Genomic DNA, 19,876 nt, shown 5'->3' with positions numbered 1-19,876 from the left:
GGTACAGTCTGTGCGTTGAGTTCGATGATTTCTGTCATGATGTCCCATTGTACAGGAGCGACCAGAAGTTTGTCGGGGATGATGTTTTCCTCGATCTTTGTTCTCTCTACCTCCTCCACTTGGCGAGACAGCGCGTCGGCTTTGATGTTCCTTGAGCCTGGTCGATATGTCACGGTGAACTGAAATCTGGTGAAGAACATGGCCCACCTGGCTTGTCTGGGGTTTAAGCGTTTGGCTGAACGGAGATATTCAAGGTTCTTGTGGTCAGTGAGTATGGTGAATGGGTGTTGTGCTCCCTCCAGCCAGTGCCGCCACTCCTCCAATGCTGCCTTCATAGCTAGTAGCTCCCGGTTGCCTACATCGTAGTTTCGTTCTGCTGCTGATAACTTCCTCGAGTAGAATGCACATGGAAACATTTTGGCTGGATTTCCTTGACGTTGTGAGAGTACGGCCCCGATGCCTGTGCTGGATGCGTCAACCTCTACAATGAAGGGGAGCTCTGGATCTGGGTGACGGAGAATGGGAGCAGTGGTGAAACGTTCCTTTAATTCCTGGAAAGCCTGTATAGCCTCATTGGACCAGGTGAGACGTGTGGATTGTCGTTTGGTCATGGAGGTTAGAGGAGCTGCAATGCCACTGAAGTTCCTTATAAACCGCCTGTAGAAATTAGCGAACCCCAGGAATCGTTGCAGTTCTTTCAGCGTTCGCGGTTGTGGCCATTCTAGAACTGGTCTCACCTTGCTGTCGTCCATAGCCACTCCCTCGTGACTGATGACATACCCCAAGAAAGACGTGGATGTGCGGTGAAACTCACATTTCTCGGCCTTGGCGTAGAGTTGGTGTTGAATGAGGCGTTGTAGAACAGCCCGGACGTGTTGGATGTGTTCCTCAAACATGCTGGAATAGATGAGGATGTCATCTATGTAAAGTACGACCCAGCGGTTGAGCATGTCCCGAAAGACATCGTTAATGAAGGACTGGAACACGGAGGGACTGTTGGCCAGCCCGAACGGCATCACAAGGGTCTCGTAGTGGCCAGTGGCGGTGGAAAAGGCAGTTTTCCATTCGTCCCCCTCTCTGATGCGTATTAGATTATAGGCACAGCGAAGATCCAGCTTGGTAAAGTATTTAGCCTGCCGTAACTGCTCTAGAGCTGCTGGAACCAGGGGCAAAGGGTAACGAAATTTGACGGTGATGTCATTAAGTCCGCGGTAGTCAATGCAGGGTCTGAGACTACCGTCCTTCTTCTTGACAAAGAAGAAGCCTGATGCCGCTGGTGACGTTGAGGGCCGGATGAATCCTTTGGCTAGCTCCTCTTCAATGAATTTTTTCATAGCAGCAGATTCAGGTTGGGATAAAGGGAATATTCTGCCCTTGGGGGGCGTGGTACCTGGTAGTAAGTCAATGGCACAGTCACTGGATCGATGTGGGGGTAACTCCGTGGCTTTGCTCTTGCTGAAAGCGATTGCCAGGTCAGCATACTCGACGGGGATGTGGGACTCGTCGGAATTAACTTTGTGGACAGATACAGCTTGAACTGGTAATGGGGGGACTCGTTTCAGACAAAGTTCATGACAGGATGGATCCCATTGAATAATCTGTCCCTCCTTCCAGGAAATGTGTGGGTTGTGGGTCCTGAGCCACGGGAGACCAAGGATGACTGGGTTGTTGGGTGAGTGGATGACGTAAAATCTGATGGGTTCATGGTGTAATACTCCTACTTGCAGAACAACTTCAGCAGTGATGTGGGCGACTTTCCCCTCTCCGATGGGCCGACCATCTAGCGCCTCCACTGTCAATTGAGAATCGCAAGCAGTTAGAGTGATGTTGTGTTCCTGAATGAAAGTGTTTGACATGAAATTGCCTGCCGCCCCAGAGTCTATGAGCGCCTGAGTGGATATGCGCTGGTCGTTAACAGTCACATGTACTGGTATTTTGAAACTGTTAGCTGAATAGCTGGTGGATTGCTGGGAACTCACCGCTTTCAGGGTTAGAGGGACTTGGCCGGATGGGACAATTGACTTTGATGTGACCGGCTTGGCCGCAGTACAGACACAGGTGGAGTTGTCTTCTTTCTCTTTCTTCTGGGTGAAGCGGAGTATAGCCGAGCTGCATGGGTTCTGGAGTGGGGTTGGTTAAGGTTTGGGAAGTGGGCCATCGGATCGGACGTCGAGAGCGAAGTAAGTTGTCAATTTGGATGGCCAGTTCTATGAATTCGCTAAGCGTTCTTCCCTCGTCACGGCAGGCTAGTTCGGCTTGAAGTTCTAGAGACAGACCTTTGCGAAACAGCAACTTCAACGTATCGTTGACCCAGTTTGTTTGAGCTGCTGGAACGTGAGAGCATACTCAGCAGCGGTGGTTTTGCCCTGGCACAGCGACAGCAGTTGATCTCCAGCGCTTTTACCTCCCACGGGATGTTCGAAAACCTCTTTGAACTTTCGAAGAAATGCAGAGAATGTGGGAAACACGGAGCCGTCCTCTCTCCACACTGCCGTGGCCCAATCCAGCGCTTTACCAGACAGCAGCGAGCAAACAAAGGATATCCGACTGGAATCGGTGGGATACAGAGCAGGCTGTTGGTTAACAAAGAGTGAGCATTGAAGCAGAAATCCCTTACATTTAGCTGGATTGCCATCAAACTTCTCCGGGAAGGCGAGTCGCGGGTTCACCGCAGGAGCGGGAGTGAAGGCCTGGTTGTCGGGAGCCGCGGGCGGCGAGGCGGCGGCCTCGGGGGGTCTGAACCGAAGGCTCTGTAGGGTCTTTACCAGCTCCTCGGTAAGAGAAGTTAGTCGGTTCAACTGATGTGGATGAACCGCGAGCTGGTTGGCCTGGGCGGATAGCTCAGTGGTGAGCTGCATGATAGCTGCTGGATCGCTAGTCGGCGAAGTCTTCTGTAATGATGGGTCAACAGAATGGGGATCCATTTGCAGCTTTATTTAAGAATAGTATACACACAGGTAAGGGCAGAGGCAGAGACGAAAACGGGGACAGGCAATGGTCGAGGCAGGCGGCAGACAAACGGTATCAGGAAGCAGGCAGAGATCAGGGCAGGCGGCAAACAAACACAGTCCAGTAAGCAGGCAAGGATCAAGGCAGGCAGCAGAGAATCACAAGAGGTAAACAGCCCAAACGGCAACAGTATAACAATCCACAGAAAACACTTAGAAATGATCACCGTGGCAAATCAAGACTTCGCAGTGTGTGTGTGTGTGCATGCTGCTTAAATAGTGTGAGTGTGATGTGGTGCAGGTGTGTGTGCAATCAGTCCCAGGAATGAGGGCCTATGGGAAATGTAGTCTGAATGATGGTTACCAATATTCCGGTGAAGGCTCCCTCCGGTGGTGCGGGGGAGGAAGTGCGGGAGCCTCACTTGTGACAGATACATTATATTTACATATACACACATTTATTCATATTATAAGATTAAGTATATTGTCAGGGTTATGTTTGTGTTGCCTTTGAGTTTTTGAATTTTTGTCTGCTGTGTTAGTTTTTCCTTTGACCCAGTTTTCCCCATGTGTTTAATTCATTAATCCAAATCACCTGTGCTGTCAATCACCTCGTTAATTCTCATTTGCTCATTTGTTGGCCTTGTATATAAGCCCTCAGTTTCAGTCCGGTCTTTGTCCTGTATTGTTTAATGTTGTGGATATGTGTGGTGTCCATTCTTCTGCCTTCTTTGTGATCTACCTCGTGGATTATCAAGTAAAGTCTGAGTTTGATTGTCATTTGCCTTCATTGTGTTCATCTACACCAGCAGCTCGTGACATATAAACAGAGCTGGGTAGATTACAGTTACTGATTACAAATTACATGACAAAATTTGTAATCAGTAATATAATCTCTTAGATTACACATTTTTGGTAACGTAATCTGACTACTTTTGGATTACATTTAGATTACTTTTGTGCTAACCCTATTTTGATGTCACATATGTTGTAGGATAATCTTGTACTATTTTGACAGATACAAAGGAAAATATATATTCCAAAAAATATATTTCACCAACAAGAGCCTCAACAGATTATTAAGTGCAATGTATGGACAGTTAATACTTCAAAATACTAACATTAATGTACCTGTTAGTGTTTGCTGATAGTAACACTGAATAAAACAAAATCACATCTTATGATTTTAAATCATATTTACTTAAAATTAAGTAAATTTAGAAAACAGCAACTTTACAAAAACAAATTTTCTTGTTGTTGCCGATTTCTGTGCACGATTTCACACCGCTCCCCCTCACTGCCGGAAAAACTCGAGGATTCACGAACATGTATAAGCGGCAGGTTTATTATGAAAAAAATAAACAAATTTTTAAAAAATTATAAAAAAAATTAAAATTTAGGAGAATTAATGAATTGTGAACAACTTACTGCCATTGTGTAAATAATATGTAATCATGTAATCCATAAAAAAGTAACTGTAGTCTGATTATGAGTATTTTAAAAAGTAGTTTACTCTAATTACAAGTACTTGATTTTTGTAATCTGATTACGTAATCCAGATTACATGTAATCCCTTACTACCCAGCTCTGCATATATAGTACTTGCTATTATATGTAAATATGTATATGATTTCTGAAGGATCATGTGACACTGAAGACTGGATCAATGGCTGATGAAAATTCATCTTTGCATCATAGAAATAAATTATATTTTAAAGTTATATTAAATTAATATTTCACAATGTTACAGTTTTTTTCTGTATTTTTGATCAAATAAATGCAGGCTTGATGAGCATAAGAGACTTCTTTCAAAAACATTAAAAATATGTTTCCAGACTTTTGACCGGTATTGTAGTCTATATGTAACCCCTCTACCCAGGTCCTATTCGCCCCGGTCTGTGCGGGCCTCAAACCTGGGTCTCCAGCGTGGGAGTCAGACGCTCTAACAAGGAGGCTAAAGGCCGAAACCCCTAGTGTCAGTCGCTAGAGCATCTCTTGAGATCAGAGGAGTGAGGTTTTACTTACACAGTCCCTACTAGCTGGCCTCTGTTACACTCACCCCCCCTAAACCAGATATTGTATATTATAGGGAGATGAGAGGGTCTGTATCTCTTACCATTGGAGAAAGCGTAACGGCTAACTTAATCACGTGCGGCACCTCTCAGCCTATTGTGTAATGGGAGTGACATCAGTCGCTACATTCCCTAGTCTGCCTTCTCTTAAAAAAATTACATTTTTATCAAGCTAAAATCTACATATAGTTCCCAACGAAAGTATTGTTTAGTGTAAAACATGCTGAAGATTAGCAAACAGGCTGTCTATTAATTAAATGATTAGCTATTTCCCCACAAAAGCTGTTTAATCAGTATAGTGAACCCTCTCATCCATTGACATCCATTCAAAAAACAGCCGCTGGTCTCTTTCCCTGCGTACTGCCGGGGACGGAGCGTTAGCATTAGCCGTTACGCTTTTTTGGCTAAAGGTTGCAGGCTTGCCTTCCAGTGGCTTTGCCTAAACCTCACTCCCATCCGGGTCCCAGTGTAACCCCTCTACCCAGGTCCTACTCGCCCCGCAATAGAGTACCTCAGGGATGACTTCTTTTTGTAGGCAAAACCCGGAAGCGAGTTAGCATTTTAGGACTTCCGGTTCCATCGCCCCGAAGTCAATGGGTTTTTTGAATGGGTTTTTTGCTAAATCGCCTAAAATAAGGTCTGTGGTTAACAAAGCCTCCAAATATTTTCACGTTTTGATCTATGACATAAAACACACCAGTTATAACCCGCTTGTGAATTTTTAAACCTTTATTGTGTCTTAAAAACGGCGGTTGCTAACAAATTGCTAAAAGGGACTACTTCCTTTGGACGTAGACGTCATCATGACAAACTGGACATTTGGACAGCATTTGTCATGAAAAAGTGGATAAGTTTTCATACACAGCGCAGATCATAGTCAACGAGCATGTTTTTAAATAAAGTTGTTATCTAAATAAAGTTTGAGGAAGCTTGGTGGTGGTGACGTTGATCCGCGACCATGGTGTGTTATAGTCCGTTTATAGCCTACTGTTAGCTTTTAATATCTGACTACTTTATTTAGGCTTCAAAATGTATAAATGTTGTGTTAAAGATTATCTTGATAGACAAAACGTGTAAGTGTCATAACCCTTTGTTAAACACAGAGCTTATTTTTGCGATTTTCCAAAAGTCTATGGGAAAAATGCAGAGGCTTTCGATCGAGGGAACCCGTGTGCCGCTAACTTCCGGGTTGGCCTACAAACACCCGTCATCCCTGAGGTACTGTCTATGCCAGTGGCGAGTTTTCCCAATTTAAGCTGAATTTAACTAACATATTTTTAAACTCTGTTACATATATACATTCACTGCTCAAGAAACATTGGTCCCTGATAATTAACCATAAAACAATTATGCCAGATTTGATTAATGATTGATTAATTAATAAAATTTGATTAATAAAATTTGATTAATAAATTGAGTTGAATTTGAAAATTATGAAGCAAATATCAATCATTCAACACTTTAAACGCCTAATTTGTATATATATAGATACAGTTGCAAGAAAAAGTATGTGAACCACTTGCAGAATCTGTGAAAATGTGCAAAATTTTAACAAGATCATACAGAGATCATACAAAATGCATGTTATTTTTTATCTAGTACTGTCCTGAGTAAGATATTTTACATAAAAGATGTTTACATATAATCCATAAGACAAAAAAATAGCTGTATTTATTAAAATGACCCAGTTCAAAAGTTTGTGAACCATTGATTCTTAATACTGTGTGTGGTTACCTGGATGATCTACGACTGTTTTTTTGTTGTGTGATGGTTGTTCATAAGTCCCTTGTTTGTACCGATCAATTAAACTGAGCTCTGTTCTTCAGAAAAATCCTCCAGGTCCCAAAAATTCTTCAGTTTTCCAGCATTTTTTTGGCATATTTGTACCACACTGAGGACAACTGAGGGACTCAAACACAACTATTAAAAAAGGTTCAAACATTCACTGATGCTTCAGAAGGAAACACGATGCATTAAGAGTCGGGGGGTGAAAACCTTTGAACAGGATGAAGAGGTCCAAATTTTTCTTATTTTGCTTGAATATCATTTTTTTTTTCATTTAGTACTGCCCTTCGAAAGCAACAGAAAATACTTGCATGTTTCCCGGAAGACAAATTAAATACAATTTACCTTGATCTTCAAATTCCAAATGTTTTCACCCCCCATCTATTAATGCATCATGTTTTTTTCTGGAGCATCAGTGAATGTTTGAAACTTTTTTTAAAATGTTGTGTTTGAGTCCCTCAGTTGTCCTCAGTGTGAAAAAAATCATTCAGTCACTGCTGTAAAGGGTTGAAATATGCAAAACATGCTGGAAAACTGAAGAATCTGCAGGACCTGGAGGATTTTTCTGAAGAACAGAGCTCAGTTTAACTGTTCAGAACAAACAAGGGACTCATGAACAACCATCACAAAACAAAAAAAAAAAACAAAAAAAAAAACAGTCGTAGATCATCCAGGTAACCACACACAGTATTAAGAATCAATGGTTCACAAACTTTTGAACTGGGTCATTTTAATAAATACAGCTATTTTTTTGTCTTATGGATTATATGTAAACATCTTTTATGTAAAATATCTTACTCAGGACAGTACTAAATAAAAAATAAGATGCGTTTTTTTGCAACTGTATGTACCGCTGCAAGAAATCAAGCAATAAAACCGCGCAATTCCCATAACGCGTTTATTATGATGAGATCATCCCCGTGTTTAACCAGAAGCCCCTTCGTCTCAGAGTAATATTGCAGAAGACATGCAAAGATAAGTACAAACATTTATAGCGTATATAGATTCAGAAATCATTACTATTGGTCACCCTTTACGTCTCTGTGTTTTAAAATATTTAACCAATAAAAAAAGTATTAAAAAGATCTCGTGACTAAACCTCGTAACTCCATTGGCTCTTCAAACTGTCAGTCAAACATCAACTCCACACGCCTCTATCGTGAATGAAGTGTTTGAAGAGAGATCTCTGCTTGTTTACAGTATTATGGTAAATGAACTGTTTGTTTGAGTAAGTACAGCGTTTTCTTTACTCAAGAATCTCTCTATATAAAAACTAATGTTTATGTGTTTGAGGAGCGGAGAAGAGTCTTAAATAGCCTGTGCGTAGCAGCTTAGTCTTTAATAACGTGAGATTTTGGCCAAATGTCAGAAGAAACTGAGTGTCCGCATATCTACAGTAATCTTCATAAGCTGTAAGTTGATGAACACGTGATGCACTGCCTCAGATGCGGCTGTTAATGACGAATCTCTGACATTCTCCGAAAATGGTCAAAAACCTCATAACTCCATTTGAGCTTGATTTTGCTAAAATTTTAATAATATATTGACACGTACAAGTGCCTGACCATATATAAATTCATTAATTCATTCAGGTTATTTGCTGTTTTCTAAATGTGAATTTGAAACTGTGCCGCTTTTTTTTTTTTTTTTTTTTTTAATTTTATTTATTTGTATTATTGTTGTTGTTTTTTATATAATTTGGCATGCAGTTTTTATATTCGATACGTTTAGGCCTATATGATTTTCCCACCCTGTTTTATGAAGGCCGTTTGAACGTTTCTGGCCTCGCCCTGCTTCAATTAAAAGTATAGACGTTTAATTCAGATGTATTTCTTTTATTGGGATTCTGTTATTTGATTTAACTGAAATTTAGGAATTAATAATGTAATGAACATAGCTGGGCAATAAATTATCTGTCGTTTAAATGAAGTCAATCACGTAATTTTGAAGTTTTATTTTATTGACATAAAGTTCATTTTATTTCGATTTATGATTTTGTTTTATTACCATACATTATTCCAACGCTTCTACAGTTTAGAAAGAATAAGTCTCATATGTATTAAAGAAAACGTCAAAATTAAGTTTGTAACTATTCAATAAATGTGTTTAGATTCGATGTGCGCTCACGCGCTCTGCTCACACACGTGACTTCAGGTGTGCGCGCATGAGTGATTCAAATTTTAGTTGCTATAGCGACGCGTGTTATGAATTCTGTCTGCATATATACACACTCGAACCAGATCGCTATCTGTTGGTTGAGAGGCGAAGCGAATTCAGAGACTTTTGCAGAGCATTTCTTGAGATTTTGAAGCTGAGAGGAGACTTTTATTCTAGAAGGAGAGCGGAGGATATTTCTTTCACATAGTTTTATTTATTTTGAAAGACTTCATATTATTTCTGAGGACAGTTTTATTGTTCTTTTTTATTTTAGAAGGAGTTTGTAGTTTCGGTTCTTTCTTTCTTTCTTTTTTTTAGCTTTTCTTTCTTTCTTCTTCTTATTCTTTTTTTTTTTTTGGAGGATTATTTCTGAGGAGAGTTGTATTTCATTCTTTTTTTATATATATTGTATTTTGTAAGTTATTGTTTTTATTGCAGTTTGGAAGAGGATGTCGATGGCTCACGGGGGTGAAAGAGGAGGTGAGTGCTTTAGTTTTTCATTTGTTTATGGTGTGTTATGGTATGATGTTGTACAATGATTTACTAAATTAATGTGAAGAAACTTGTGCGAGGGAACCCATTTGATCCCCCAATTTTCCCAGCTAAGTGATCACAAGTATTTGATCCCTTGCATATGAAGTAAACTTTTCAATTTGAGTAACTATAGTACCAATTTGTTATTGACCTGATATTGATTATTGATTATTATTAAAACATGACTAACTATGTGATGTCTGAAATATTCCAGCCTCAGGCAGCTCCAGATCCAGGAGAGCTGCTTCCTGTCAGACGGCTGGTCAGGAGCTTTGGAGACCCGGTTCTGGTGACCACGATCAGGATCCGCTGCCAGACCCGACCCAGACACTGAGCCAGGAGATATCTGGATATTTAACACCTCTGCCGTCAGACTTTTCTGTTTTTGTGTCCACAGGTCAGGATCACTGGAGAAGGAAGTGGCAGAGCGGCAGCCAGCAGAGCCCAGATGATGGACGTCCGTCCACTCCATTTAAAAGACTTGTTAAACGCTCTCACAGAGGTCAGAACAGGCTTTTATTAAAGGAGTTATGGCTCAGTTAATAAACGATTTATCTTTGAAAGTTGAAGAAAAAAAAAAAATTAACAATTTGATGTGACCACTGACACTGATTACTGATATTATTAAAAAACAGTTTTTGATGTTTGAAATATTCCAGCCTCCGGCCACTCCAGATCCACTCAGACAGATTCTTCACCGGGCATCATGTCCACATCATCTCTGTCCCTCTCTGAGGACAATGTAGAGAGGCGGTCATGCAGAGAGTTGATGAGCCTCAGCAGCAGAGGCTCGTACAGCGTCATATGGAGGTGGAGTGGTGATGGATCAGATCGCCCAAACCAACAGGGCAACCGGTGTTTGTCCAGGTCCGACAGCCTCGAAGAGTGGATGTGCCCTCCGCTGCCGGGTCAAGTTCCTGTCGGGCCGTCAGAGACTTCAAATGGCCGAACTGCTCAGGGTGCCGTGGAGGAGGCTTCTCCTGTGAACAAGAGCTCAACAGGTGAGAGTGAAATAAGGCTGGGCGGTGTAAAGTGTACAGATAGTGATTCTGATATTTCATGTGTTAAACTGGCTCAAGTTTTTACATGTTAATGTCTGGTCACATTTACTGTTACTCAGCAATATTTAGCTGAAATTGGACATTTTCCCATTACTTTGGACTTATAACATTACAGATAGAAGAATTTAACAGTAAAATTTAAGTTATGTCATTATATCATTGTTTAATTTGATGTCAGAGATGTTTCTAATAGTTGTTTTCAATTGTTTTTCTACATTTCAGAAGAACCTACAGAATGTCGGAAGAGGAAAGGATTTGGTTCTGTCTTCCAGAGGCTTTGGAAGGCTTTGAAGAGTCCTTTCGGCTGCTGTTTCCACAGTAGTGCTGTGGATGTTGTGGAGCCTTTTGTCCCTCCAGCAGATCTGGAGCCAGAGCCTGATCCTGAGCCGTCACCTGCTCCAGATCACTCCGCCGTCAAGACAAATAACGGTAAATCGACAGTCATTATTTCTCCAACAGCACTGATATTTTTAAAACGAAACAAAGGATCTATCAAGCTCATATTTTTCTGTTTGTTTTCAGAGTCCTTTGAGTCTCTCTATAACGTGGGAGAGATGATTGGATCTGGAGGATTTGGCAGGGTGTACGAGGGAACACGCAGATTTGACTCCAAAAGGTAAATCTTACCGAACTGTACAAACATGTTGCTCTTGCGTGCATCAAAACATATTTAAAACATTTAACAGATGGTTTAACACTTGGATCAAGGTCAGCTGCTTGAATAATTTTCCTGTTATTGAATTTTTTTTTCAGGTTGCCATCAAGCGGATGCGCAAGACTGACAACAATCGTTACCTTGATATTGTAAGTTGGCCAAAACCTAAAATGTGTATTTAGTTGTTTAAGTGCAGATTACTGTAGTTAATACACCTGTAGGAAGCATTAGGTGTAAATGTAACAGACAAATAAGCCTAGAAACACCAAATGACCAAAAAGACTCTGAAAAGATCAAAGAAAAGTATATTTAAAAATAATATGTTTTCTTCAGATTTTTACCCAGCTAACCTTCTGTCTACTACTTTTCTCTAGCCTGGGCATCCCGAACCTCTCGTTACAGAAGTGGCGCTGCTGCTGATGATGAGGCGAGAACCCATAAGCCCCTACATCATACAACTATACGAGTGGTTTGAACATCCTCGAAAATTCACTCTGGTCATGGAGTTCCCTGAACCCTGCGAGAGCTTGCTGGACTTCATCGTTCGTCATCCTCAACTGGACGAAACAACAGCGCAGGTCATCATGCGACAGGCTGTGCTGGCAGTACAACACTGCGTTGAGCATGGTGTTTTTCATAATGACGTTCATGCGCAGAACTTCCTGTTGAAGAAAAACACGTTAGAGCTCAAGCTGATAGACTTTGGCTGCGGTCAGCTGTTGAGCAGCGATGGCTACGAGAGGAACATATACCGTGGTGAGCGTTTTGGGAGTGAATGTAGTGAGCTTACTGATTATTTGATGCTTTAAAAAAAGCTCAACAATGTGCAAATGTCCTGCTTACAGGAATACTGGATTACTGCCCACCTGAAGTCTTGACAGACCCTCGATTTTACGCCGTCCCAGCGAATGTCTGGTCTCTAGGAGTGCTGCTGTATGAGATGGTGAACGCATGTTCTCCTTTTCAGGACAGAGCGGAAATCACACAAGCCAAAGTTACATTTCAGAACTCCAGCTTATCCAAAGGTGAGTGAATAATATTGAAAACATTGATAAACACACACACAAAGCAAAGGCTCTGCACAGAAACAGTTAAAGGTGAAGTATGGAACATTTTACATTACATTAATCATGTTTTAGGTGCTGTTTTCATAGATGCCAAGTCACATGGTCATAACTAACCAGCTCTCTCCTTATTAAAATGTGTACAGAATGCAGAGATCTGATTAGCCAGTGCCTAACCCGGGATCCAACTAAACGGCCGACGTTAGAGCAGATGTTACAACATAAATGGATTAGAAATGATGTAGATTGGAGAAGTTCAAGAGATTCACTTTATCAGTGATTACAGGTGTGAGGAATTGTAACAGACAGAGTTGATTATTATCATTTGCCTTCAATTCTGGATTGTTTCTAGTGAGATTTTCAAATTTGTCTTCACTGTAATGTTCTTCACATTAATAAACAGGAAAATAACAGAATCAGTAATGCAAACAGAATTCAGTTCTGTTGTAAATCAGCTCTGAATCATTCATGAGTTGACTCGTTCATTTAATCTTTGTATTGGATAGGAAACAACAGACTTGCTGTCGTCGGTGGAGGGCTTGAACTCGAGATTTGACTGAAGCCTGAAGTCCAACCCCAGCCTGACAGGAACTCAGAGCCGCCGCACCAGAGACTCAGAGCCTGTCCACGTCTGAGAAGAACACGAGAGACGACAAGACTGGAGAGAATCGTCAAGTCATTACAGACACATGTGCTTCGTTCTAAAATGTCAAGACGAGTCATCTTTATTTATGACCAATCTGTCTGTGACTGTATATGTATATATGTATATAAAATCTCTATATGACCCCTTTGAATAAATGTTTTTAGTTGCATAAATACTACATGGTTGCAAGCTTCAGTGCATTGTAGAGCCTGTCATAACAAAACATAATCCTACAATAAATGAGACTATAAATGGACAATAATAATAATAATAATTTGGTGCACTATCCACTATTCATGTATTAGAAAGATTTAGGTCAATCTTGAAGCTTATAGGAATAGTTACCCAAAAACACAAAGTTCTGTCATGAAACTCTAGATGGCACAGGCTGATAGGTCCTAAACTCAGTCTGCTTGCAATCACATCATTCTCTTTAGGGCACAGCTGATTGGTTCCTGCTGTATCAGTAGCCAATGAGCTCGCTTGCCCAACCTTCAAGTACTTTGATAGCATTTGCTGTAGTTGCAGCATGCTTTCAGAAACCTTCCACCTTCCCCAGCTCCACCTGTATAGATCTGCCATGGGTAATTCATGAATGCAATACTGTGCAGCAGCAGAATGTCTGTTTATGTATTGGCAGTAGCAAGTCCTGAACTCACTTTCCAGCAGCAGATCTATTCCACCAAGACTAAACATATCAACATTGTCATAACCATTACCATGACAAACACACTGAAAGTTTTCATGACAGAAATATCATCGTCTGCTTGCAATCACATCATTCTCTTTAGGGCACAGCTGATTGGTTCCTGCTGTATCAGTAGCCAATGAGCTCGCTTGCTCAACCTTCACACAAAAACAATTTCCAAAATGTTGACAAGGCTAAGTTTAATATAACATCTATTTAACTTATAACATGAAAGTAAGGTTAATAATATAACTTAGAGAACAAAATTTTCAGTTTTACTCAAATTAGGGTGATGCAAAAATGAGTACACCCCACTGAAAGTCTCTGGAGCAAAGCTAAATTTTAGACTACAAATGTCTAATTTAACAAGAATTCAACCACAGGTGAGTCTAATTATTCATTACACAGGTGTCCAGCAGACAGTTGACTATAAAAGGATGTTAAAACCCCTTTCCCATTTCATGCTGTCAGCAATGGCTACGCGTTCATCAAACAGCTGTGGTAAGTCGGATCAGTCTACAAACACGGTGAGGCATGTCATCCTCTCCTTTTATTGTAACGTGTTGTGCCTGTCACATGCATAGTATAGCTTTCTCTGTCAGCGACGAGGGATTTACATGTCATAAACAGGGCTGGGTAGGTTACTTTTAAACTGTATTTCACTACAGATTACAAAATACATGCTTTAAAAAGTAATTTGTAACGTATTTCGTTAGATTACCCAAGTTTTGTAACTTAATCTAAATACTTTAGAATACTTTGGAATACTAATAAGTATGTAACACACAAAAAAAAGGTAATTACAAGTTTTTCTCACCATTCTGACTTTTTTCTCAGAAGTGCATGATATGAAGTTGCAATTGCGAGTTATAAAGTCAGAATTCTGAGATATAAACTCGCAATTTCCCAGAAAAAAGTCAGAATCGCAAGAAAAGAAGTCAGAATTGTGAGATTTCGTGCAATTGCAAGAAAAACGTCAGAACTGCACGTTTTTAATCACACAATTCTGACTTTATAACTTGCATTTACGAGTTTATATCTCCCAATTCTGACTTTATAAAATGCAATGCAGTTTAAATCTTGCAATTCTGAGAAAAAAGTTCAGAACTGTTAGATGCAAACTCGCAATTGCAAGGAAAAAAGTCAGAATTGTGAGTAAAAAGTTGCAATTACCATTTTTTACAGTTACAAGGGACTCACAAACAACTATTGCAAAACATGAAAACAGTTGTGGATTATCAGGTAATGACAGGACAGTTAAGATTCAAGGGTATATACATTTTTGAATGGGGCAATTTTTATAAATTCAGTCATTTTGTCTTGTGGAATATATGTAAACATATTTTATGTGAAATATCTTATTCAGGACAGTACTAAATAAAAATAACTTGCAATTTTTATGATCCCTTTTATTTTGTTAAAATTATTAAAATGTTGCATATTCTGCAAGGGGAATGAAACTTATGAGCAGAAATGCAGCTGATGCTTTTGCAGACTGTCAGAGTCAGTCTTTTTACATTAATTACCCGTCACAGTTTACATTAATGTTTAAATTAAATTCAAAGTGATTACTTTGGTAATCTAAAATACTTTTCAAGTGTAACTGTAATTTGATTACCACCCATTTAAAATGTAACTGTAATGAAATACAGTTACTAAAATTTTGTATTTTAAATACGTAACTAAGTTACATGTATTTCGTTACTCCCCAACCCTGGTCATAAATGTAGGGAAATAGTCAGGCTGACAGAGAAAATCTCAGAATTAGAGACACGCATCCAAACTTTAATCAAGGATAGTAAGAATGCAAGGGCTTTAGATACTGTTTTGGATGCGGCTAGCTTAGTGAACTCTGTACATTGTTCGGTTCCGGCTGTAGAGCCTGCGCAGCAGGGCAATTGGGTAACGGTGAGGCAGCACAGCCGAGGAAAACACCACTCTTCCGTTCCAATAAGAACATCAAACAGGTTCTCCCCACTCAGTGATACACCCACTGAGAATCCTGTTGAAAGTGCCCTAGTTATTGCCGATTCTATTACACGGAACGTCAAAATAGAGACACCAGCCACCATAGTCACATGTTTGCCAGGAGCCAGAGCACCTGACATCAAAGCAAATTTAAAAGTGCTGGCTAATGCTAAACGTAAATACTCTAAAATTATAATTCACGTCGGCACTAATGATGTTCGACTTCGCCAGTCAGAGATCACTAAAATTAACATTAAAGAGGTGTGTGAACTCGCAAGTACAATGTCAGAAACAGTAATTTGCTCTGGCCCTCTTCCTGTTCGTCGGAGTGATGAGATAGTTAGCAGATTATCATCACTCAATAGCTGGTTGTCTAAGTGGTGTCTACAGAATAATATAGGTTTCATAGACAATCGGAAAAGTTTTTGGGGCAGACCTGACCTGTTGAAAAGAGATGGTATTCATCCCTCCTGGGATGGTGCTGCTCTTCTCTCTAGTAATATGGCACATAGTCTTAGAGCTGAAACATGACAAACTGGGGCCCAGGTCAGGAAGCAGACATACTGGCTAAACCGACCATCTGCTAGCTGCCTCACGTCACAGAAGTCAGATAATTCCCAACACATAGAAACTCTTCCACCTAGATATTATCACATAGAGACTGTGTCTGTACCCCGAATTAGTAAAAACAAAAAACTTCCAAACCCATTTAAGGGTAAAAATTTAAGTGATGTTCAACAAATAAAACATAAAGATAATACTGATAAACAAATGATAAAGCTTGGGTTGCTGAATATTAGTTCCCTTTCTTCAAAAGCACTTATTGTAAATTATATTATCACAGATAATAATCTAGATTATCACAGACAATAATCAGACAATAATCTGCTGTGTTTGACAGAAACCTGGCTAAAACCAGATGATTACATTACTTTAAATGAGTCTAGCCCTCAAGGTTACGATTATCGACACAATCCTCATCAGAAAGGCAAAGGGGGAGGTGTTGCTGTAATTTATAGTAATATTTACAGTATTACTTAAAAGTCTTTCAAATATAATTACTTCAAAGTGATGGTACTTTATGTAACGTTATGTAAGTTGACATTTGTGCTGGCTACTGTATACAGGCCACCAGGACACCATACAGACTTTATCAAGAAATTTGATTTTCTATCAGAGTTAGTACTAGCTGCGGATAAAGTCCTTGTTGTTGGTAATTTTAATATCCATGTAGATAATGAAAAAGACGCATTTGGATTGGCATTTACAGACATTCTAAACTCTATTGGAGTTCTACAATACGTGTCAGGACCCACTCAATGTCGTAATCATACTGTAGATCTAATATTGTCACATGGAATCAATATTGATGCCGTTGAAATTCTGCAGCAGAGCGACGACATCTCAGATCATTATCTAGTCTCGTGTATACTACATTTAGTCAAGGCTGCTAAACTGCCTCCCTGCCACAAATATGGTAGAACCATCACTTCTACCACTAAAGATCGCTTTATAAATAATCTTCCTGATCAGTTTCATCGCCTTAACATACCAGACAGCTAAGAAAACCTCGATGTTGCAACAGAAACTATTGACTCTGTCTTTTCCAGCACATTAGATGCAGTTGCGCCTTTGCGCTTAGAAAAGATTAAGGAAATTAATCCAACACCGTGGTACAACGAGCACACTTGGGTCCTAAAGGGAGCAGCCAGAAAAATGGAGCGCAGCTGGAAAAAAACAAAACTAGAAGTTTTTCGCATTTCGTGGAGAGAGAGAGAATGATTGAGTACAGAAAGGCCTTAAAAACTGCTAGAGCTGCCTATTTTTCAAAACTTTTAGAAGAAAATAAACACAACCCTAGGTATTTATTTGATACAGTGGCTAAATTAACAAGAAATAAAGTTTCAACTTCTGATGTTTCCAAACAGCACAGCAGTAATGACTTTATGACTTTATGAACTATACTTGCAAGATTGACAATATTAGAGAGAAAATTGTAACCATGCAACCGTTTACTACAGTATCGTGTCAGACAGTGCATTGTAGTGTCCCTGAGGAAAAATTCAATTCATTCGCTGCTTTAGGAGAGGAAGAATTGTCTAAACTTGTTAAATCATCAAAATCAACAACATGTATGTTAAACCCTATACCGACTAAACTATTGAAAGAGATGCTTCCAGAGGTCATAGATCCTCTTCTTAATATCGTTAATTCATCTTTATCACTAGGATACGTACCAAAAACTTTTAAGATGGCTATTATTAAACCTCTTATTAAAAAAACACAACTTGTTTCTAGAGGATTAGTCAATTACAGGCCGATCTCAAATCTCACTTTTCTGTCAAAAATACTATAAAAGGCAGTATCATCACAGCTATGTTCCTTTTTAGAAAGAAATGGTATCTGTGAGGATTTCCAGTCAGGATTTAGACCGTACCATAGTACTGAGACTGCTTTCATTAGAGTCACTAATGATATGCTCTTAACATCAGATCGTGGTTGTATCTCTGTATTAGTGTTACTGGATCTTAGTGCTGCATTTGACACTATCGATCACAACATTCTTTTAAATAGACATTGTCATGGTTCAAATCATACTTATCTGACCATTATCAGTTTGTAGTAGTAAACGAAGAGATGTCATATCGATCACAAGTTCAATATGGAGTACTGCAATGCGCAGTACTAGGACCGTTGCTTTTCACTCTGTACATGCTACTCTTGGGTGATATCATTAGGAAGCATGGCGTTAGATTTACGCTGATGACACTCAGCTCTATATTTCTTTGCGCCCTGACGAAACTTACCAATTCACAAAATTAACGGAACGCATAGCTGATATAAAAAATTGGATGACCAGTAATTTCCTACTAAATTCAGAAAAAACAGAGATTCTAATTTTTGGACCAAAAACTTCTTCACGTAATAACTTAGAATACTGTCTAACACTTGATGGTGTTGTATTTATGCATGATAAGGTGCAGATAAAGGCTCAGGACGCACGCATTACTTATATTAACAGGAAACTTTACTCTCCATTTCTCAGGCACAGAACATGAGCACTAGCTCGTCACAGTAACATCCACATAGTTGAAACACCCATATCTAATTGGCAGATAGAAGAACCAATAGGAATAAGGCATATATCAATTCAGACATGTGATTGGCTTTTGCTTAAACATAAGAACACTACAGATGGCTGCTCTGTTAAGTCTTCGTCGTCAGTTAGGAACCTGGGTGTGCTCTTTGATACCAATCTTTCATTTGAAGGCCATGTTTCTAGCATCTGTAAAACCACATTCTTCCATCTTAAAAATGTATCTAAACTACGACATATGCTCTCAATGAAAAATGCAGAACAGTTAGTTCATGCGTTCATGACCTCAAGGCTAGATTACTGTAACGCTCTACTGGGTGGTTGCCCAGGAAGTATGACCATATTAGCCCGGTTCTGTCAACACTACATTGGCTTCCTGTTAAACGTCGTATAGATTTTAAAATCTTGCTAATTACTTACAAAGCACTAAATGGTTTATCTCCCCAGTACCTAAGCAAACTCTTAATGCATTATAGTCCTTCACGTCTATTGCGATCTCAGAATTCAGGCCAATTAATAATACCTAGAATATCAAAATCAACCGCAGGCGGTAGATCCTTATCCTATTTTGCACCTAAACTCTGGAACAATCTTCCTAGCATTGTTCCGGAAGCAGACACACTCTGTCAGTTTAAATGTAGACTAAAAACGCATCTCTTTAACCTGGCATACACATAACACATTATCAATTTATATTCTCAAATCCGTTAAAGGATTGTTAGGCTGCATAAATTTGGTCAGCCGGAACCGGGAACACTTCCTATAACACCTGATGTACTCGTTACATCAGAAGAAGAATGGCATCTACGCTAATATTAGTCTCTCTGTTTATCCCGAGGTTTACCGTAGTCAGCCGGATCCGGGCCGTATCCAGGTGAGATCGAGGACCTGCGCCTTGACACAACGCAGCCCTGAAGTGTCAGCAGAGATTGAGTCAACTAGATCCACTGTGAAGGCCTCAACGACACGACAGCCAGTGGCACAGTTCCTCTACAAACCGTCTGTACCACTGTGATGAATACGATCCTCAACTGGATGGAACTGGAATAAATACTTTGATTGTTCTGAATCATAACAAAGCACTGTTCGCCAGAGGAGAACTGGCCCCCCGACTAAGCCTGGTTTCTCCCAAGGTTTTTTTTCTCCATTTTTTAACACCTGTTTGCCACCTGATGTCACCTGTTGGAGTTTGGGTTCCTTG

General features: G+C 39.8%; 2 protein-coding genes and 1 long non-coding RNA gene across 12 annotated transcripts in view; 2 read left to right on the top strand and 1 right to left on the bottom strand.

Annotated features, from left to right (window-relative positions):
- The window catches only part of LOC127519130 (serine/threonine-protein kinase MARK1-like), a 70,216-nt gene that overhangs the window by 37,737 nt on the left and 12,603 nt on the right, over positions 1 to 19,876 (top strand). For 4 of the 9 annotated variants that reach the window (XM_051906621.1, XM_051906620.1, XM_051906619.1 and 1 more), the window contains one exon: positions 9,711 to 9,893. The exons of 1 other annotated variant lie outside the window; for it this stretch is intronic. In XM_051906621.1, coding sequence (XP_051762581.1) covers positions 9,711 to 9,893 — 183 coding nt within the window. Of the gene's footprint in view, positions 1 to 7,260; positions 8,034 to 9,308; positions 9,443 to 9,710; positions 9,894 to 19,876 lie in introns of those variants that run through there. 4 more of the 9 variants (XM_051906615.1, XM_051906616.1, XM_051906614.1 and 1 more) reach the window with 4 other exon arrangements.
- LOC127519133 (uncharacterized) overlaps positions 9,298 to 19,876 on the bottom strand; it is a 29,604-nt gene continuing 19,025 nt past the window's right edge. The window contains exon 2 of the long non-coding RNA XR_007931735.1: positions 9,298 to 9,647. This is a non-coding gene — a long non-coding RNA (uncharacterized LOC127519133). The remainder of the gene's footprint in view (positions 9,648 to 19,876) is intronic.
- Positions 11,309 to 13,157, top strand: LOC127519132 (serine/threonine-protein kinase pim-2-like). Of its 2 annotated transcripts, XR_007931734.1 has the most exons (5): positions 11,309 to 11,361; positions 11,587 to 11,968; positions 12,058 to 12,237; positions 12,423 to 12,562; positions 12,783 to 13,157. XR_007931734.1 is itself a non-coding variant. In XM_051906624.1 (4 exons), exons 1-4 carry the CDS (start codon positions 11,326 to 11,328, stop codon positions 12,830 to 12,832), a joined length of 648 nt encoding a protein of 215 aa, XP_051762584.1. In that variant the 5' UTR covers positions 11,315 to 11,325; the 3' UTR covers positions 12,833 to 13,157. The 2 variants fall into 2 exon arrangements, 1 of the variants encoding a protein (XP_051762584.1); XM_051906624.1 differs by lacking the exon at positions 12,423 to 12,562 and having other exon boundaries at positions 11,315 to 11,361.

This window comes from Ctenopharyngodon idella, chromosome 9 (assembly GCF_019924925.1).
Source record: "Ctenopharyngodon idella isolate HZGC_01 chromosome 9, HZGC01, whole genome shotgun sequence".
Taxonomy (NCBI): Eukaryota; Metazoa; Chordata; class Actinopteri; order Cypriniformes; family Xenocyprididae; genus Ctenopharyngodon; species Ctenopharyngodon idella.
This window is presented reverse-complemented; position numbering and strand designations above follow the sequence as displayed.